General features: G+C 38.8%; 1 protein-coding gene across 2 annotated transcripts in view; it reads right to left on the reverse strand.

The window, feature by feature from the left end:
* Positions 1-4,161: 4,161 nt before the first annotated feature.
* Positions 4,162-19,248, reverse strand: part of WDR36 (WD repeat domain 36) — a 34,401-nt gene continuing 19,314 nt past the window's right edge. The window contains exons 16-22 of one of the 2 annotated variants that reach the window (XM_088054387.1): positions 16,872-16,979; positions 15,347-15,444; positions 14,059-14,201; positions 13,597-13,713; positions 13,288-13,369; positions 10,894-11,081; positions 4,162-9,565 (exon numbers count right to left, since the gene is read on the reverse strand). In XM_088054387.1, the coding sequence (XP_087910513.1) occupies positions 9,416-9,565; positions 10,894-11,081; positions 13,288-13,369; positions 13,597-13,713; positions 14,059-14,201; positions 15,347-15,444; positions 16,872-16,979 (886 nt within the window). In that variant the 3' untranslated portion in view covers positions 4,162-9,415. The remainder of the gene's footprint in view (positions 9,566-10,893; positions 11,082-13,287; positions 13,370-13,596; positions 13,714-14,058; positions 14,202-15,346; positions 15,445-16,871; positions 16,980-19,248) is intronic. The other variant, XM_005529991.3, reaches the window with a different exon arrangement.

The following is a 19,248-nucleotide window of genomic DNA, read 5'->3' on the forward strand; positions in this document are numbered from 1 at the left end:
GAGTGGGGCACATGGTCCAATGGGGCTCGGAGGAATAGGGGAATTCCAAACGGGGCGGTCCAGGCAGGGGGTGGCACAAGGGAGGATTGACAACTTAATGGGCGGGGGAACAGGGAACATTCGGGAACAAGGGGCAGGTATCGGGGAAGATGGATAGCTAGGAGGGAGGGTACAACTTGGGCCAAACCAACAAAGCAGGGGGGGGAAACAGAACAAACCGTTGTAAAGGAAAATTCAACCTTTTAAAAAGAAAACATACTACAACAGTACCTCAGGAAGAGTCTTTGCTCAAGCACATGTTGTGTTACCAAATGGTTATGAAATAATCAGGCTGAGGAAGCTATTGTAAAAAGAAGATCTATAGCTGCAGCAGGAGACATGATACAGTGGTGATACACAAAATTGAAACCTCCATGGATAAAAGGCAAGAACTTATAAACCAGCCAAGAGTATTGTGGCACACACCAATTTTATAATAATTTTTTATCGGCCATTCACTTGAAATACTTTCAACTCATTTGCCAGTCTAATTCTTCTGCACCTCAGTGCAAATCTCTTGAATGCCATTAGCATTATTCAACATTCTGCATCTAATTTATTGAGCTTCTTTGCTATGGGATATTAAACAAAATAATCATACATTAGGCATAATTAGAATGTGACTAGATTAATTTCTGTAATGCTGATTATAACAGATAACTGCAAAAGTAATTCACACTTCTGTGCTGCAGAACCAATATGATGCTTAAGTCAGCTCGCAGTATATAAGGTACATGGTACATAGACTGCCATGAAGAAGCATCATAATTTGCAAAATATTAACTGAATGCATGTCTGTTGACTTTCAGAGTAGCAATTTAGAATGTTTCATGATAGACTATGATAATGTAATCACAGATTGCTGTAATTGCACTAAATTTATCATTAAATTAATGGCTTTTCCTTTGTGCACCCACCTAGAAGGCAAACACCTTAGGCAAGCATGAATTGCCCTCGTGACTCTCTGCTAGTTGTTCATAATCTTTCCCTTTGTGCGCTAGAGATGGATCCCAAATGCACATGCAGCACATGCTCCATGATTGTTCTGGAGAATGAGGGAAGTTTGATGAACCAACAGTTCCCTGCATCCTCCACTTCACCATTAAAAATGGGCACAACAGCCTCAACCCAGCTGTCACAGACCTCGTCGATGCCAGTGCTGTGACAGGCAGTGTAGGCAATGCTGTCACATTGGACAGCATGTGTGCACAAGTCCTCTGCAGACCCATGGTTATAAGGTGAATTCAGAGCTCTGCACTCTGAAGTTTCAAACCCATTTCTACCCCATTGTTAGCTACTCCCTCAGAGAGGATGCTGGTACACACTGAAAATGGAAGCAGGCTTTGCATGTGGAGACTGAAGCAGAAAAAAAAAAAAAAAAAGTATCAAGTATTTCTGCCCTTTCCATATGCACCAGTGGGTTGTCATCCTCACCCACCAACACAAAGGGAGCTGCAGGGATTTCTGTACAGATGGTGCTGTTTACTCTAGCACCATGAATAAACCATCTCAATTAAGCATTGATGTAAGCACTGCTGAAATAGCTTACATTTGTCTTGATTCTGTTGAAAAGTAATTCTTCAAAGAGAACTGGGCAGTCATCCCTCACCCTTTCATCAACCCAAAGAAATGGGCAAACACAAAAGTTAATCACAAATGTAAAGAACAACCAGCTGCACAACCCTGTGTGATCAAATCTGATGTTCAACAAAATATGTAACCTGACACACTCTGAGAACATATTTACCTGGCCTTTAACCTTTGCTCCACGGGACAAGAAGGGACATGTTGCTTTTCAACAGGCTGGTGACTTTTCAGTTCCAGCCATGACAAGGATGGAACATTTCCAGAGCAGCAGGAACATCACTGGTTATAATAAAATAATGTCATGGCTATGTTTTCCAGTGAGCTATACTTAAAAAACCCACTTGTTGAATCTGTACAACCCTCCAAGAGTGTTTGGAGTGCTAATGGATGGGATGAGTTGCTAAATTAATGTCTCATTCTGAGACAAACATTGGGCAACTTGAGAGACAGTGATAGATCATCACCTGTGTAGCTGTATGTCTTGGTTCTAGAAGACAGGTGTCTGCTAGGGAGAGCAGGAGCCTCCCTTGGGATGAAAGAATGTAGACTCCCTCCCTCCGAATTATTATAATTTTGAAATCAGGGGACTCTCAGGCAGAGATCTGGGGATAGGAATAACAGTTCTTTACTAGTATAACCAGGCAAACAAACAACAATAACTACAGCATTAGCAAGAAAACAGAACCAGGGGCCCCGGGACAGCTTTCTCGGCTGAGACGGGAAGGGACGGAGGAGAGGCTTTGTTTCACAAACCCCCTCGGGCAGTCCCGGTGCTCCTGCAGGGCTCTGAGGAACAGTCGGCTGGAACAGCAGGGATGAGCTGAGATCCTGGGCTGGTGGATGAGGTGGATCAGCAGCTCCGCGGCGGTGGCTGGCACTGCCACACGTCCCGGCAGGACAGGGGGTGTGAGGCCACCAGCAAAGAGGGAAGAAGGAGAAGCAGCAGCAGCTCCGTCTGGGTGATGGCAAAATTCCCTTCTCCCCACCGCAGCAGCTCCGCGACCCAGCAAAACAAATGTCTTTTCCCGAAGCCGAAGAAAACCAGCCCAAAACTGTCCCCACCCTCCTTTCCTGCCCCCCTTCCCCCCCCCCCCGGGCCCGGCCACTCTTTGTCCTTTATCAATCACCCACTAAATACCCACAGTTAGGTTGTCTCCGCAGCTAATGGGTAAAAGTTCCACGGGCAGGTCAGAACGACAAAATAAAAAAAAAAAGGACACCTAACCCTCAACACTGTAATGCAACTATCAGCTTGGCTACAGACTAACAAGAAAGGGTGAAGGAATCCTCTGGACTTAAGTAGGTGAGTTTTATTTCCATAGTCTCTACAAAAATAGCAACTGAGTGAGGATTCTACAAGTATTTCATTCTACCTTATTCTACGAGTGATTTCAGGTAACTGCAAAACACCAAGGTTGTCTGATCCTTCAGGCTGAGGATCTTTAAAGCACTCATAATCTCTAACAGTCATAGAGCCAGCACTTCTTTTAGCACACTGGATAGTCAGGGAAGCAGTATGTAATTCCACTTGGCCACATAAACCGTTTCACAAACCAGCAGTGCACACATCAGAGGAAAGTCATTTTTCAGAGACTGCTACTAACCAGCAAAGCTCTGTGATGTGCAACAAGCATCAGAGAGCTCATTTAATCCTTCTGGGGAACACAGAATCATAGAGTAGAACATATAATAGCCAGGGTAGAAAAATCTTAGTTATTTGATTTTTCATTTTGTTTTCCTGAATTCATCACTGCTTCACAGAAAGAAAAGCACAGGGCTTAAGGATGTTATAAATTTGTATTGTGATATTGGCTTTCGCAGGTATTAAGATGAATATTATATGTTAAATACTTTTTAGCTATGTATGTACTTTTTTCTTGCTAACAAGTTTTAAGCTTAAAAGAATTTCCTAGGTACAAAGCAAGGAAACCCCAGAGGGCAAGGACAGTGGGGCCCAAGCTGCTTATCAGGAGAACAATAGAGCCCAAACTGTTATCAGCAGAAGATATGAAGCCCAGCTGCCCTCAAAGGAAGGATGAGTGGCCCGGACTGTTATCAATACTTACCATTTGCAGAAGAAAAGAAACCAGACTCAAAATAATGTTGGTCAGCAAAAATAATGATGACCAGCAGAAATAATGATTGTCAACAAACATGTCAGCAAACAGATCATGTTCTAAATAGGTGGAACCAGGGAGGGGACATGCTAATTACTTGTTGAAAAAGTTTGAATATGCATTAAACTCTCACAGCAGGAGGGGATAAAAAGAGTGTTCCTGAGATACCAGGTGTGTTCCTGGCAACCCCCCAGGGCACCTGGCCATTTTAACCCTTTGCTTTATTTCTTTTGTCTCCTAATTGTCTTTTTGTTTATATTAAACTTTTTATAATTTATTAAGTGAATCTTGTTTTTAATAAGGACATTTAATGACAGCATTTTGGTCTCCTCTAACACGTGCTGCAAACACATCAACAGTAAAGGATGCCAATCCCTGCACTGATGTCAAATAAGACACTGATTGGATTCCTCATCTCTAAAATGGTAAGTTATTTTTATTGAAAGATAGCTTTTCATAAAACAAATATTTCTAAAGATACAAATGCTGATGTGCTGAGAAGATTGATGTACAGTACTCAGGAAACATCAGCTGATGCCAACAGACAACACAGGAAACTACTTATATAATGGTGATAATTAAACAATACTAAACTCATTCAACACAGCTCATTAACAGACTTCAAATATGCCAACAAATACCCTGCCTTTTCTAACTCCCAGAATGCAAATGAGTATCTTCCCGTTTCCTTACTACAAGGACTTTAACACTTGCAGTATGACAACTTGCACAGATATGAGATCTAAGATTTTTCTTGAAGAAGTAAGAGTTGAATTTGAAATGTACAAAATGTTGGAGAGCTTCAACTGAGAGGTCTACACTGGCTGCTGAACAATGGAGTCAATGTAAACACTGCTACCCTTTTACTCTCTCTTCATGCATCTCCTCATAATACCTTTATTTTTACTTGAATGAAAAAGGAAAGCAAAGAGCACTAAGACTGAAGGCTTCTTACAGTTCAGAGAAGAGTGAAGTTCACTGTGCAGCATCTGAATCCTCTCAGTAGCAAATTCAGGTAGCAAGGTCCTCCTACCTGGCTTAAAGTCAAAACAAGCATGAATACTAAACCTGTTTGGAAAAAATAACAGTCAAAAGAAAACAGTGGGAGTACAGAGACCTAACTTGACAGGACTGCTGTGTGCAGCAGTTGCTAAGAGCAGCAGCTGCACGCAGGAACAAAAAGAGCCGAGAAAATCATGGTGAAAAGGAAGCATAGGAACAGAGGCAGGCACAGGCTTGAGAGGAAGCTGGAAGGAGTGCTGTGACACACAACATGGAGAATTTTAACAGCAAGCTGCTACTCAGAGCTAGATTAAAATGGCCTTGGCATTGTGTAAGAATGGTAAAATCCCCAGTAGCTGCCCTGCTTGGAAGAAAACCTAGTTAGCAACTATATCCCTTCATTCATCTAGAATTTTTTCCACATCCTATTCCATATGCCATTACAAAAACACTGTGCTAAGAGTTCTTATGGGCATCACAAGGCTCAAATTATCAAATTCAGTTTCATGTGTGCTACCACTGGTAATCAACAAAATACTGTCCTTGATATCTCAGGTGAAGGAATAACACAGAAAGTAGCAGGTGAAATATCTACTTCCATCCACTAGCTGGAGGAAAGTTTTTTATTTCTGAAGAGATTTTATTAATGGCCAGTTGTTCATCATTTTGATGTGGGGTAAAAAGGACAAAATAAAAGGCCAAGAACATGAAGCAATCAGAACTACTGGTGGAAGACTCTACAGCTCTTGTAATAGTAAAACACCCCTGAAATAGCAGTGATGAGTAGAAATGTTGAGAAAGACATAAGAATAAAGAAGGTGACATATCACACCCATCTAAATACTATACAAGGAAGTTATTGAAGTGTTCCAGGTGGACTTAAAACATGTATGATATAAGAAACTGCATTAAACACATTTAATGAGGTCATACAGACTGCAAACATCATATCAACTCTGTTATACATACATTGTTCACAAAAATTACTCTGATGTTTCTGTTTTAAGAAAAATACAGCCTGTTTGGCAGAGCTTTTTCTTATTACTTCAAGCAGACCATGAAAACAGAAGGGGGAAAACCCCTAGTCTACAATCCTTAAAAGTTTTGTAGACAAATCTTGTACATACAGATTTAAACATCTGTGCCCAGAAAGGGTTCTTGGATGTTGTCTACGTTTGGAAGACAGGTGTTTGGTAGGGAAGAGCCTCCCACAGAATGAAAATTTAGACCCCTCCCTCTGAATTATTATAATTCTGAAATCAAGGGGTTCTCAGGCAGAGATCTGGGGACAGGAATAACAGTTCTTTACTGTCTATTTATAACAAGGCAAACAAACAACAATAACTATGGCATTAACAAGAAAACAGAACCAGGGGCCCCGTGACAGCTTTCTCGGCTGAGATGGGAAGGGATGGAGGAGAGGTTTTGTTTCACAAACCCCCTCAGGCGGGCAGTCCCGGTGCTCCTGCAGGGCTCTGAGGAACAGTCGTCTGGAACAGCAGGGATGAGCTGAGATCCTGGGCCGGTGGCTGAGGTGGATCAGCAGCTTTGTGGTGGTGGCTGGCACTGCCATGTCCCGGCAGGACAGGGGGTGCCAGGCCCACAGACAAAAAAAGACAGAAGAAGCAGCAGCAGCAGCAGCAGCTCCATCTGGGTGATGGTGAATTCCCTTCCCCAAACTACAACTCCCAGCGAGTTTTCTGCTCTGAAGCTGAAGAAACCAGCCAGCCCCCACCTGCCCCCCTGCTTTTTCCTGCCCCTCTTCCCCACTGGGCCCAGTCGAACTCTTTGTGTTTCTCAAGCACCCAACAAGTACCAGCAGATCTCCTTGCCACTAATGGGCAAAAATTCCACAGGTGAGACAGAACAAAAAGGAAAGACACCTAACCCCCTAAGAGATGTCAGTGAAAAAGCAGACATGTACTCAGCAAAATAAAGTATGTCTTTCATGAAGAGAAACCCTTTCACCACTGCTCTAAGGCAAAATCAGTGAAGCATGAAGCACAACTGTATTTCTCACATTCAAGGAGGGGCATACAACATTAGAAGATAGCAGGTCTGGAGTATATAAACAGAAATACATTATTCTCGTTAATTAAATTGTAGGCCCCATTATTACAGGATGTTGTGAAGGATAAATGGGTTCTAAAAGAGATTAGATGAAGTCACAGAGAACAAAAGGTCTGTCACAGAACATTAAACACAACTGTCAGCTGGGCCAGAGAGTATGTAATTGCTGTCTGCTGAAAGGTGCTGTGATATGCTTGAGAAAGGATCACTTTATACACAACCAGGCTGCTGTAATACATCTCTTCCTCCAGCTGGAGACAGAATAGTGGGCTTGGCAGACCCTTCCTCTGATCCAAGATGAAAGCTCTTTATCCACTCTTCCTTCTTCCACTGAGGCAGGTCTGCAAATACTGCCTTATTAACCTTTGAACATTTTGTCTTTTTTCAATAAATTATTCTGTAAGATCTTCTAAAGGAGTTACAGTAATGCCTGCAAGCTGAGAGGTTCATTATATATTACACTGACATTTAAGGGATTTTGGACAACTTCAGATCAATCCAATAAATTGGGAGCAATGGGTTGTCAAAAACCATATCACCAGAAATTAATAATTCTGTGGTACAAAGGATTTTCTTGAATCTCAGTAGCAAACTTCATTAGAAACCTCATGTGGACATGATGGCTTTAGACTCAAGGACAGTAGGTTCAGATTGGATATTAACAGGAAATTCTCCCTTGTGACAATGGTGAGATACCATAAAAGGTTACCAGGAGAAGCTGTGGATGCCCCATCCCTGGAAGTGTCCAGTCAGGTTAGAAGGGGCCCTGAGCCACCTGGTCTAGTGGAAAGTGTTCCTGCCCATAGTAGGGGGTTGCAAGTGGATGATCTTTATGGTCCCTTTCAACCCAATCCCTTCTTTTGTTGTATGATTCTATGGCAGCAGATAATTTGTTCCAGTACACATGCCTAAAAGGGATTCTACAATGTGATGGCATTAAAGAAAACAACAGCTATACAGTACAACTGACCCTTATTATTGCTTCAGTCTTCTATCAAATGCAATGAATCACCTTTTAAGTTCACTCATTGAAGTTGCATGTATCTGTATTAATTACTCTCTTGGTCTGTGTAAGTAGCTTGAGCGTGTGAAATAGAGCAAAAGCCTTGTTCAGGAGATTCTTCTGCTGGGAGGAAGTACTCTCAAACAGCAAAGTTAAAGATAATTTCACTCATGAGGTCCCAGACAATGCCCAAACCTTATGGTCTGAAACCTAAATCTCAATTTGTAAAAAATCCCATCTGATTTAATTTAAAATTCCTCAAAACACAGCTTTATTTCCAGTAATCTTTCCTCCTTAAGAAAAGAAACAATTTCTATATGAAACTGCCTCCCAAAACGTTGTTTTTGTTTGTTTAGTTTGGTACTTGGCTTTTTAGGATTCTTCTGAAGTTCAATTCTTATGTCACAGTCCTAGGCTGGAGCCAGGTCCAACAGAAATCACTGATGGTTGCGTGACAAATAGCAGGGTTTATTGTTCAGAGCCCCCTTTTATAGGGGGTTCACAATGCCTGCACTTGGACAATTGAGTGGCTGGGGTCTTTGCACTGCCCAGCTCCTTGGCTAATGTTATGTCTGCATTCAGGATGGAATGGGATTGGCTGGGGTGCCCAGTTTGAGTTCAAATCTATCCTATCATTGCTCACCCGAGGACCAGTTTATTCCTTTTCTAGAATGAACTAGGCAAGCCAAATTAAGTTTTGTATTTATTGCTAAATTTATATAACCAGCTACAGACCAGCTGTGCTGTGACATTCAATCATTTTTAGTGCAGCTGGAAGTCTTCGCCTTCAGAAACAGATGTCAGCAAAAGAGGGAAGACAACTGATTTTTACAAACATCTTAAGAAAAGTGCTCTAATTGCAGATGAACACAATTTTTGGATTAATTTGCTTTAAACTAATGTTAATAAAGTGTTAACAATTCAGACCTTTTGTTTTATTTTTGCATCAACAATGACTTTATTAAGAACAATACAGTTTTTGGTCTCCTGCACAGAAGTTGCATCCCCACTACTCTTTTTCCCCACGAGTCATTTCTTCATTGTGAACTACATTTTATGTAGCCATAGAATCAGAGAATCATTGAAAGGCTTGGGTTGGAAGGAACTTTAAAGATCATGTACTTTCAATCCCCTGCCATGGGTAGGGGCACCTTCCACAAGGCCAGGTTGCTCAGGGCCTTGAATCCAAATGTCTGTCCATTGACAGAACAGACCAACACAACAAATACTTCAGCTGCACACAGAAATCTTTTCTCCAACTGAAGTGAACAAAAATAGGCAGTTCTGCATGTTTTAAAATATCTGCCATATGTAGATGTATAAAATACAGCACCAGAAGAAGCACTGGAATAGGATGGTGGAATCACCATCCCTGGAAGTATTAAAAAAAAACCAAACCAGTCTGGCACTTAGTGATATGGCTTAGGGGACAGGGTGGTAGCTATTAGAAGGCTGTCTTGATGTCTTGGAGGTCTTTTCCGACCTTAATGATTCTATGATCCAAGACCCAGTATGATTTTTGGAATTCAGTATTTTTGGTTATAAATTGTACTATTACTCTGAGGGAAATCTTATGCAGACAAAACCCTGAAGTATTTTACAGCAAAGCACTTTTCATATATGTTAAAATACACAGGCTCTGATTGAAGAGTGCCCTCAAGTGAATCCAAGTTTCCCCAAGTTGCACTGACAATCTGGATAATTCTTCCAAGAGTTTTGGCTCTGATGAGAGAATCTTAAGATGTAACTGAAAATGAAAACAAGAAGTTAGTGAAACAAATACAGATAAAAAATTTTAAATACATTTTCCCCCCCATTCAATTCCAACACTTTGCTTTCAGGAAATGTCCCAAATAAGAAAAAGACACTTTTCCTTCAATTAATTTCCACTATTTAATACTGTCTCCTTTTTGCTAGCCTTTACAAGCCATTTTTCATGTACTAGATGGGATAAGGCAGCAAAATGTCTTAAATATGTGATATTTTTATTAGATACTCTTCTGGCAAGGTTGCTGAACCTATTCTCATCACACACTTCCCTAGAGGGTAACTTTCTCCACTTTCTGACCTGCATCACAAATTCCTCTTTAGGGTAGAAAGGCTAGACAGATGTGCTAAGGTCAATCAGGATTATTATTTTAATTATCCATGTTGCACACAACAAGAAGAATGATGGCAGGACACACTACAGTGATAGAGGTGGATGAGGTCTCCTTATGTGACAAACAGCAACCTTGTTAGAGCAGAAGGAAGAGAAACCTTCTGACCTTGCAGAAACTATTACTGCTTAATGGATGCAATATTTATTTTCCAGGCTACAATTTAAGTCTAGGAGCCCTGATATTGAGCTTTAGTTTGTAAGACAGTAGGTTCAATCTGGATATTAGACAAAATTCTTTACTGTGAATGTGGTGAAGCACTGGAACAGGCTACCCAGAGAATTATAACAATGTTTTCCAAGTAAACTGTTATTAATTGCTTTCACATGATTTCATAAATTAAGCACTTGTACATCAGAAGGGTGTCAATCTTCTGCAGGCCACTTTTTGTCTCTAGAGTAACTGTTACCATTATTCAGTAGAATAACTTTTTAACTTACACATGCCCTGGCATGAGTTCATTAGCTCTGCCATACTCAACAGGTAACACAAGGAAGGCAGCCCACTGACATAGAAAGTAGGTCAGGCTTGCAATGTCTAGTGATAAATCCATCAAAATGTCTAATTTACTTCCCAACCATTGAGTATCTTTGCTTGTTTAAGACATACCTTAGTTTAACAATTAACAACCACTAAGAAGTTAGGCATGTTACAAAAAACCAGAACCAGTTCTAAGTAAGGAATAGTAGAACAAAACCTGTCTGGCAGGGCCCTCTTCACAACATCTTTTGTTTTGCAAGTTTTTCTTGACAGTCACGAAATGAGTTGCCAAATCATCCAATGCATTTAGTTAGACATTTTAAACCATTCTCAACAAAAATCCCTTCAGATAATTCAAGAAGACAATTTATACTTTTTTACTGCATAACCATTATTTAAAATATGACTAACATAAATTTTATAAGAAAATTGTTACCTTTAAAAATAGCGCCAGGTACGCCTGAGCGAGTTCGAAGTTGTACTTCTTGTTCAGCATCATTCCAATCATTTTCAGAAAGCTCAGCATCACTTCCATTGAGCCACCCCCTTCAGGGGCCAAACCCCGCAGTTCTACCTCAATATTAGATGGCCCCAAGCTTTTCAGTAAGTCAAGTGGAACTTTATCTGTTAGAACATTGAGGGACACAGTATCAGTAACATCTGCAAAACAGAATCTAACAGATCCTTCATAAGACAGGCTTATTCTAAAATTCTTAAGCAGTGACCATGAATTTCAAGTTGCTACTGCTTCCTTACTTTTTTGTTTTCAACAAAATGTCTCCCTGTCTTTAATTTACTGGCCTACCACATACTAGAAGTACACATGCACTTTATTTGTAATTGGAAAATACAAGTAATATCTCTGTATTTGTTTCACTTTTTCCCCTCTTCTAAGTTAAACAAAATTTCTAATTAGTCACATAACATTGATTAATTAGTCACATTTATTAGTGATTTATTTTTTAGTCATAATTAGTCACATTTCATATCTCTTGGCAGAAAGAATCTACATACTTGAGATTTTGAACCATTAACTGTGAATATACTCTGAAAGACAGAGCACTACTTTTACTAGGCATCTTTACTCTAGTTTACATTAAGCAAAACTAGAGATTTTCTGATGCATCCAAAAAAATTATTACTTTTGTTAAGTGCTTGTCTTATGCTGAAGGGTGATAGGGGAAAATCTTTTCCATAGCAGAAATACATGTAATTTACAAACTTTCTTCCTCTTCATAATTGTTCCTTCTCAGGATTTCTACCATCCTACCTGATCACCTATGAGGATTCTATCCATTTGCTTTAAAAATGGAAGTAGCAAAAATGTTTGGTTGCAAATGCAACTTTTTCATTTTTAAAATGTATCTGATTAGTATTTCTTTTACTAAGAAGTTGCTATGAAGACCAACTTCATGGTAGCTAATAGTATTACACATTGATTAATATTCCTCAGGTGGTATAAATTGATATTTGATTCTTACAAAAATCATTAGTTTTTAGTTTTAAATATAACTGATTTTAAAAGTATTAAACAGATGCATTAAGTACAATTTTTTTATGAAATTAAACAAACAAAGCATAGAACATGCTACGAAGTTGATATACATACAACATGGGAAAGGCTGCAGCTCAGTCTATCTGACCTGAGGTATGAAACCCCGTTTCCATCCCAACAGTAAACCAGGATGGTTTCCAGCAGGATTCTTTTTATTTGCACAGTCCAGCCACCTTTAGAAGAGATGATTGCAATCCAGCTAACAAAGAGCCATGCTCCCCATCGGCAGCTTGCCCAGCCAGGATGACCAGGCTCCCTGGATCATGGATGGCTGTGGCACACACCCTGGAGCACACCTGCCTTACAGCACACGTGGCCTGAGGCAGGTCCATGTGTCCTCTACCACCATGCATCAGAGTGCACTTGTTCCCTAGTAGAGCCTCTGCAAAGTGTTCAAACACTGACCTTTTTTGAGTGGCTCTGAGGCACTTTCATAGAGCACTGTCAATCAAAATACTGAAAACAAGGCATAAGAACACACCCTGTTTGTGACAGGTAAGAAAGTTCTGCACACAAAACGTTTTAAGTGCACTTGAGTAAGCTGGTGATCTCAAGAGAGTTTAAGCAGAAGAATTCACAACAGAACTGCTTTATGGGCAAGCTACTTTCCCTTCACATTTCCAAGTCAGCTGTATTAGCAAACATTTAAAAAATCTGAGTTTCAGTAATTCTGTAACATCACAAGATAAACATGATAAACAGCTGGTACATTTCACAGGTTGTTTAAGTGACTGAATTTCAAAACAAACTGAACGTTCAAAGAAATCCAAATCTTATTTTTATATCATTTATTTCTTCTTAAGCTTTAAATTATAGGGCAATGAATTAACACTAAGTTTGCTGAATGTCTGGGGAAGCAGCCCTTGAAAGGAGAATTTGCTACGCACATTATGCTTTCCATGTTTCAGCGAATCACCAATCACTGTTCCTTACCAAGTCAATCCCTTCCTTCTTTCCTTCCCTTCCCTAGAAATGATACATAGCATCTTTTCTGAGTGATATCATCACAGTTTTCAAAAAAAGTTAATGATCTTGGGAACACAACCTTCTTTCTTCAGAAGTGTTTTTGCCAGAATTGGGTTCCATGCTGCAGACAAGCTGCAGTACCAATGGATTTTTGATCTAGTCTGGCTGTGCATTAATTTTCTTTGCCTTTTATACTGTACTACACATATCCTTTTTCTCACATCTGTTGCAATTCTGACATTAGAAATCACACATATATCAAAATAAAAGCAGCATCAACACTTTTAGTGAAATATTTTGTTAACTTACATTCGTTGCTGCTCAGGGCTTCTTCAAGATGAATGTAGAAATCAGATTTCTGCGCCAGTACCCCAAGATTTACCACCTTTGACTAGACCACAAAAGCACAGCAGCATGTCCATGAATATGCAAACATTTTTACAACTCAATTACATTATTCTTCTACTAAGCGAATAAGACTTTGAGAAATAAAGCAATAATGTAGTGAGTTAAAACTGGTACTTTGAAGTCTAGTGATTTAACCCAACACTAAAAAGCATTTGAGAGTTCTTTTAAAATACACTACATAAACACAATTACATTGATTCTTTTTTTTACCTGTGTATCATTTTCCTCCTCTGGTGGAATGTAGCGGGGTATGAGACCAGGAAGTGTTGGGATGAAGAAAGGTGCCGTCTTTGGAACTTTTGGTGGCTCTCTTGGTTTGTTTTTTTTCTGTTAATTAGATATTTGAATTAAAGTCATTATCATCATTATGATCACAGTAAGAGCATTTTGTTTGTCAAGAGTTTAATTTTATAAATACTGTGAAAACTCTAAATACTAATTGAAAAGTAAATAGACAAATAAAATCTTTTACCACTAATTATGAAGCTACTATTCAGCAGAAAAACAGCCCCTCTCCCAAATCCCAGGAAATGTGAAAAGCACCACATAGACTTCTACTGCAACATCTTGAAAAATACCTGGAAGCAGGATCAAGTTTCATGAATAGGTAATGCATTTCAAAGAAACAGGGTAAATATTATGGATGTTTGCTATTTTTTGCTGTTTCAGTACCTTGATAATATCAAGATTGAGGAGATTTTTCCACCTTGATTCCGGTAACAAGGAAAGGGTCACCAGCTGCTCTCCCAGTTGCTCAGGTGAGACATATTCTATCATTTCATCACATGCCTCTTCATCTCCTGACACATCCATATCTTGCAGAAACAGATATCTTTTATGAACATTCATACTCTATATTCATTTTTTAAAAAATCAAGCCCAACACTTTTATTTATTTTGCAATTTTTAATTATAACAAATAACAAATTCATGATAGCTATAGACATAGATGCCAACATAACACGGAGCTGAAAAGCTATAGAAACAATCTGTATTAGCCTTATGAAATATTAAACAATTTTAAAAGATTGTAGCTAAGATGAAGAATTTAATAACCAAAATTTTAAAGACTGATAAGATTTGTCTACTTTGACTGAAGTTACATAAAAGCAGTTTACAGACTTACTAAGAAAAATGAAATTTTGACACCAGTCTATTGTTTTAACTATATAAATAAATACACAGTAATTTTAGTTCTGAGTTATAAAGCTGTGAAATCCTTGCATTTAAATCCTTGCACCATATTCACTACCTAATCACAACCCCTTCATAGGTATGACTGAAATGGCATGTAAAAGTGAAAAAGTCTCAACAATAAAGCACAACATCCCACAAGAAAAGTTATATTGTCAGTCAATTGTTATAGTGATTTTCCCTTTATTTCCTGTGTGGTCTCGAGAAAACATCTACTTTCCTTTCTTTTTGTAAAATACTACTTGGCTAAAACAATTAATCTAATAGTCAAGCCTGAAACAACAAAGGAACATAACCCATTAAGAGCCCTTAGCATCTAAACAGGAACTTTACATTTGCTGAAGACACAAAGTATGTTAAAGCTTCAAGCCAGGATCAGGACAAAAACATTAAAAGTTCTGGGATGAATTCCAGTCTCCCGAATTTAAGTATGTGAAGCAAGTATGTGCTTGCTAAAGCAGCCATCATCATGAGGTATGTTCTAGTGGCCAATAGCTAGGTGTGCTTCTCCTCCAGATGGAGATGTAAGTGCAGGCACTCCAAACTTGGGCAGACAAGATCTCCATCTAGAGGACTTCTGAAGCACCATCACTTCTATTAATTTACCAAATATTCCACCTAGGCCTTTCTTTCACTGGGCACAGGCACATTCCAGATCAGCTACCCAATTCTCTTGCCAACAAGACAATCACAATGAATCTATGGCATACGAGCAGAGGGACAAACTGCAAGGGAAAAATAAAATACATTTCCATTTGAGGATTACCTTGCATGGGGCAGGTGCTGGGGAGTGTCACCAAAGATGGTTCATAATCTGCAGGAAGGGGCCGTAATGACACAAGTGAATACAAAGAACGGTTTGACCTGAAAAAATAAGACAGGCATTTTAAAAGCCATCTCCAGATGAATGGGAAAAAGTACTTCAGATATAATTTATACCACAGTCTAATACTGCTGCAGCATGGCAATTCAACAGGCTCTATTCAAGATTAGCTCTCCTCATCTACCAGATAAACAGGAAACAAAGTATGGCAATAGACTTACCTGAACATCTGAATTTTAAATGTTATGTTCAAAGTATTATTGCCAAGAACATAGTAGTAGTAATAATAATAACAATAATAACAATAATAACAACAACAATAATGATAGTAATAGCAGGCTGCAGGACCTCAATGTTCTTCTTGAAGTGAGGGGCCCAGAACTAAACACAGAATTTGAAGTGTGACCTCACCAGTGCCCAGGACAGGGTCAATAACTGCCCTAGTCCTGATGGCCAAAAAAATTATTTACCTGTGCCACTGTTTCACCACCCTCACAATCAAGCATTTCTTTCCAATGTGTAATCAAAACCTTCTTCAGTTTGAAGCCATTCCCCCTTTTCCTATCATTCCAGGCCTTTGTCCAAGGGCTCTCTCCAGCTCTCCTGGAGCCCCTTTGGGCACTGGAAGGGGCTCTAAGGTCTCACCAGAGCCTTCTCCAGGCTGAGCACATTATGCACAACACATTATGCAAAGATAAATGATTCACCCTGCTTTCATAGGATTTTAGGGTAATAGTCTTAGCAAATTTTCTTCAGGTTTGAAACATGCACACAATATTGCTTCTTTTGTCAATATAAACTAAGACTGGTAAAAACATCTGTTGTTATTCACAAGGAAGCACTTTTACTTATCCACAGGAAGGCCTAACAACTGAACACTCCTCAGGCAAAACTACAGCCAACATATAAAACCTGAAATAATCTGTCAACTGAATGGGAAAAGCCATTTTAACAGTGTGTTACTTCAGTACTGGACCTGAACAGTTATTTGCTTTAAAGCTGTATCAGAAGGAAACCAAAATAAACCACATTTTACTTGTGTGCTCATTTGCCACTAATAAAGAGAAATAATCACATCTTTCATATACTGCTCAGAAGTCTCAGACAACACTGTACAGCAGGACAAGAAAAGCACTTCAGAAAGAAGCACTATTTGAACGAAGACATTTCAAAGCAGTAAGGGAAATGCAGTCTAGGAAAAACTTTACAAATGGCATAACAGGAATTCTTAAGAGTAAGAAACATTTTAAAAAAATATATAATTTAAACTATCTGAATAAGTAATTTAATTGTTGAAATTATGTGACTTACGAATCAGAGCAATGCATAACACCTGTCCTAATTACAACCAGAGAACACAAAACACTGTAGATGATACTTCACAGGGGAGTTCTATATTTGCAATAAAGGTGATTAGAACAACTCTGCCCCATCCTAAATTCTGTGTAGGAACAGCTTACATACTCACCACAAATAAATTCCAAGATCATCCACGTGTGCTGAAGCCAGGAAATCTCCTGTAGGGGACATAGTAAGGCTCACAGCTGCAGAGTCTACCAAAAAACAATCTATGAGACTGTGGAGGGAAAAAACAGAGAAATTATTAGCAAGATAAACTCTATCTGCACACATCTGAATTACAGCTGAATGCAAACAGGCTACTAGAGGTATGGACACAAACCAGGGTAGGAGAAGTATCCAAATGCATTATATAAACACAGAAAGTGTACAGCACTGTGCAACAAACCCCTTGTCCCTACAAAATGCCCTAAAATCAGATAAAGCTGGCACCTCCTCAGATATCCACACCCTGGAGAACATGTGATGAGCCATTCAACCCCTTATGCCTAACACAAACCTTTTATTAGCCATAAATTCCCTATTTCCAGTCAGGCCCAGTTGCTCAGACTGACAATTCCCTCTCAAGCATACTTCATATACACCTAGTTAATATTAGCACCTAATGTTTCTAAAATAAAGTATGAACTGTACAATGTGAAGTTTGATTATCTGCAAGAGTTTTGGCATTATCACATCTTCAGCCTGATAAACCATTTCTTGATAATTTTTTCATGACTGCAGAAAATTGAAAAAATACCATGTAAAAACAAACTTAAAATGTAACTATTATAGCATTATAATAACATACTACTATGCAACTACAATGAGACATTTAATTCCTGGATGATGCACTCTCTAGCAGACTTCCACTCAAGCCCAGGTTGACAGCATTACCTGTAACTTGCTGAAATACAAATTTCAGTTACTTCAAATTTATGTAAAAGTTGAGTTTGCTAATTAGCTCACCAAGAGAAACAAAAAGAACAAATGAAGAGTGTGAATACTTTGCTCTTGTTTACAGCTCTACAGCCCTGTTCACTAACCATAGAAAAAATACAGATGTAACACAGGAGTTTAAAGTGTAAAATCTTGTGGGCATGTATTTCCTCAGATACTGAGCACCCCTGTGATGGTTTGAGAGAACATGTCAAAACCAAAAGGCTTTTTTCCCTGAATGGAGTGTTTTACTCCCTATGCATGTTCTTAGATGCATGTTGCAAATCTCAGGTAAGAGAAAAATCATTCATCACTTCCAATATAAAATATATAAACACTAAACCCATAAATCCCAGACTTAGATACATTTTGCACACTGTGTACAATGGTGAGAAAAATTTACCCTGGATACTTTTTCTTAGCTTCAAATCCATCTTTGTATGACAATCCTTACCTATAACTGAGAAATTCTGTTTAATATGTCAACCACAAAGAACTCCAAATCAAATTTAACAAGAAATTAAGTTTTGCTACTTACTGAACTTAAATCATTATTAAAATTACAGGATTTGAGGAAGGAAGAATCAATCTACTACAGGAAATAAGACACTTGTAATTTTTACACAAAAAGCTAAATTAATCCTGCCTTGAGGCTGAAGGCATCTACCTTTATGCTTCCTGCCTGAGACAATGGAAGGAATAATGCTGAGCTCACATTTAGCAGGCCTCTTAGGCTGCAAGTGCTCCATGCAACCTATGAACAGCTCATACCCCTGATTCCTCAATTTGTCTGTGCAAGCTGCACAGTAGAAAGAAATATCTGCAAACTATATGCATAATGCCAGGGCTTCTGTTGGTAACTTTCTTTACACAAATTTTTTCCCAGTTCTAAAAAAGCATTAAACATTAAACATTAAAAAGACGCACTAGGAAGACCTGCATTACATTGCGTAAGGACGGTTAAGCACCACTCCCAAGTAAAAACAGATGTCCAGTCAATAGATGTCAGACCATTTACCAAAGTCTTGGCAATTTTTATAATGTTGGATTCTAGAAACAAGTTTTCCATCTTTTTATAAGAACAATATCAAAGCTGAGGCTTTAGAATACACATTTCATGAGATGTTTTACCTATTTATGTGCCACAGAGGTAAAACAAGCATCAGGCCTTTTATTAAACGCTGTTCCTCCTTTTCAATACACTCCTCTGCCTATAGTTATGGAAAAACCTTGCCTTTACATAATGGAAGAATAATTTAAACTAATTACATTTAAAACCAAGGTTTGTCATTTATCTGCCTAGATTTCATCTTGACCTGAATTTCAGAGGCAAGAGACAAAATATTTAATTTTTTTTACTGTAAAAGAGAACTACTATCAGACTGCTTTTGAAAACATTACAGATTCTTACTGCAATCTATTAACTTATTGAAGAAATGAAAAACAGAAGAAATGGATATTAATTCATGCTGGAACTTTTTGTAGACATATTACTTTGCAAGGGGAAGAGTGTTAGAAAGATGAAGACCAGAGGACTAATTTGGCCAGTATAAATGGGTTCCCATTTA

The sequence above is a fragment of the Pseudopodoces humilis genome, chromosome 4 (assembly GCF_049639895.1).
Source record: "Pseudopodoces humilis isolate 2021_Gansu_Grassland_sample_001 chromosome 4, ASM4963989v1, whole genome shotgun sequence".
NCBI lineage: Eukaryota > Metazoa > Chordata > Aves > Passeriformes > Paridae > Pseudopodoces > Pseudopodoces humilis.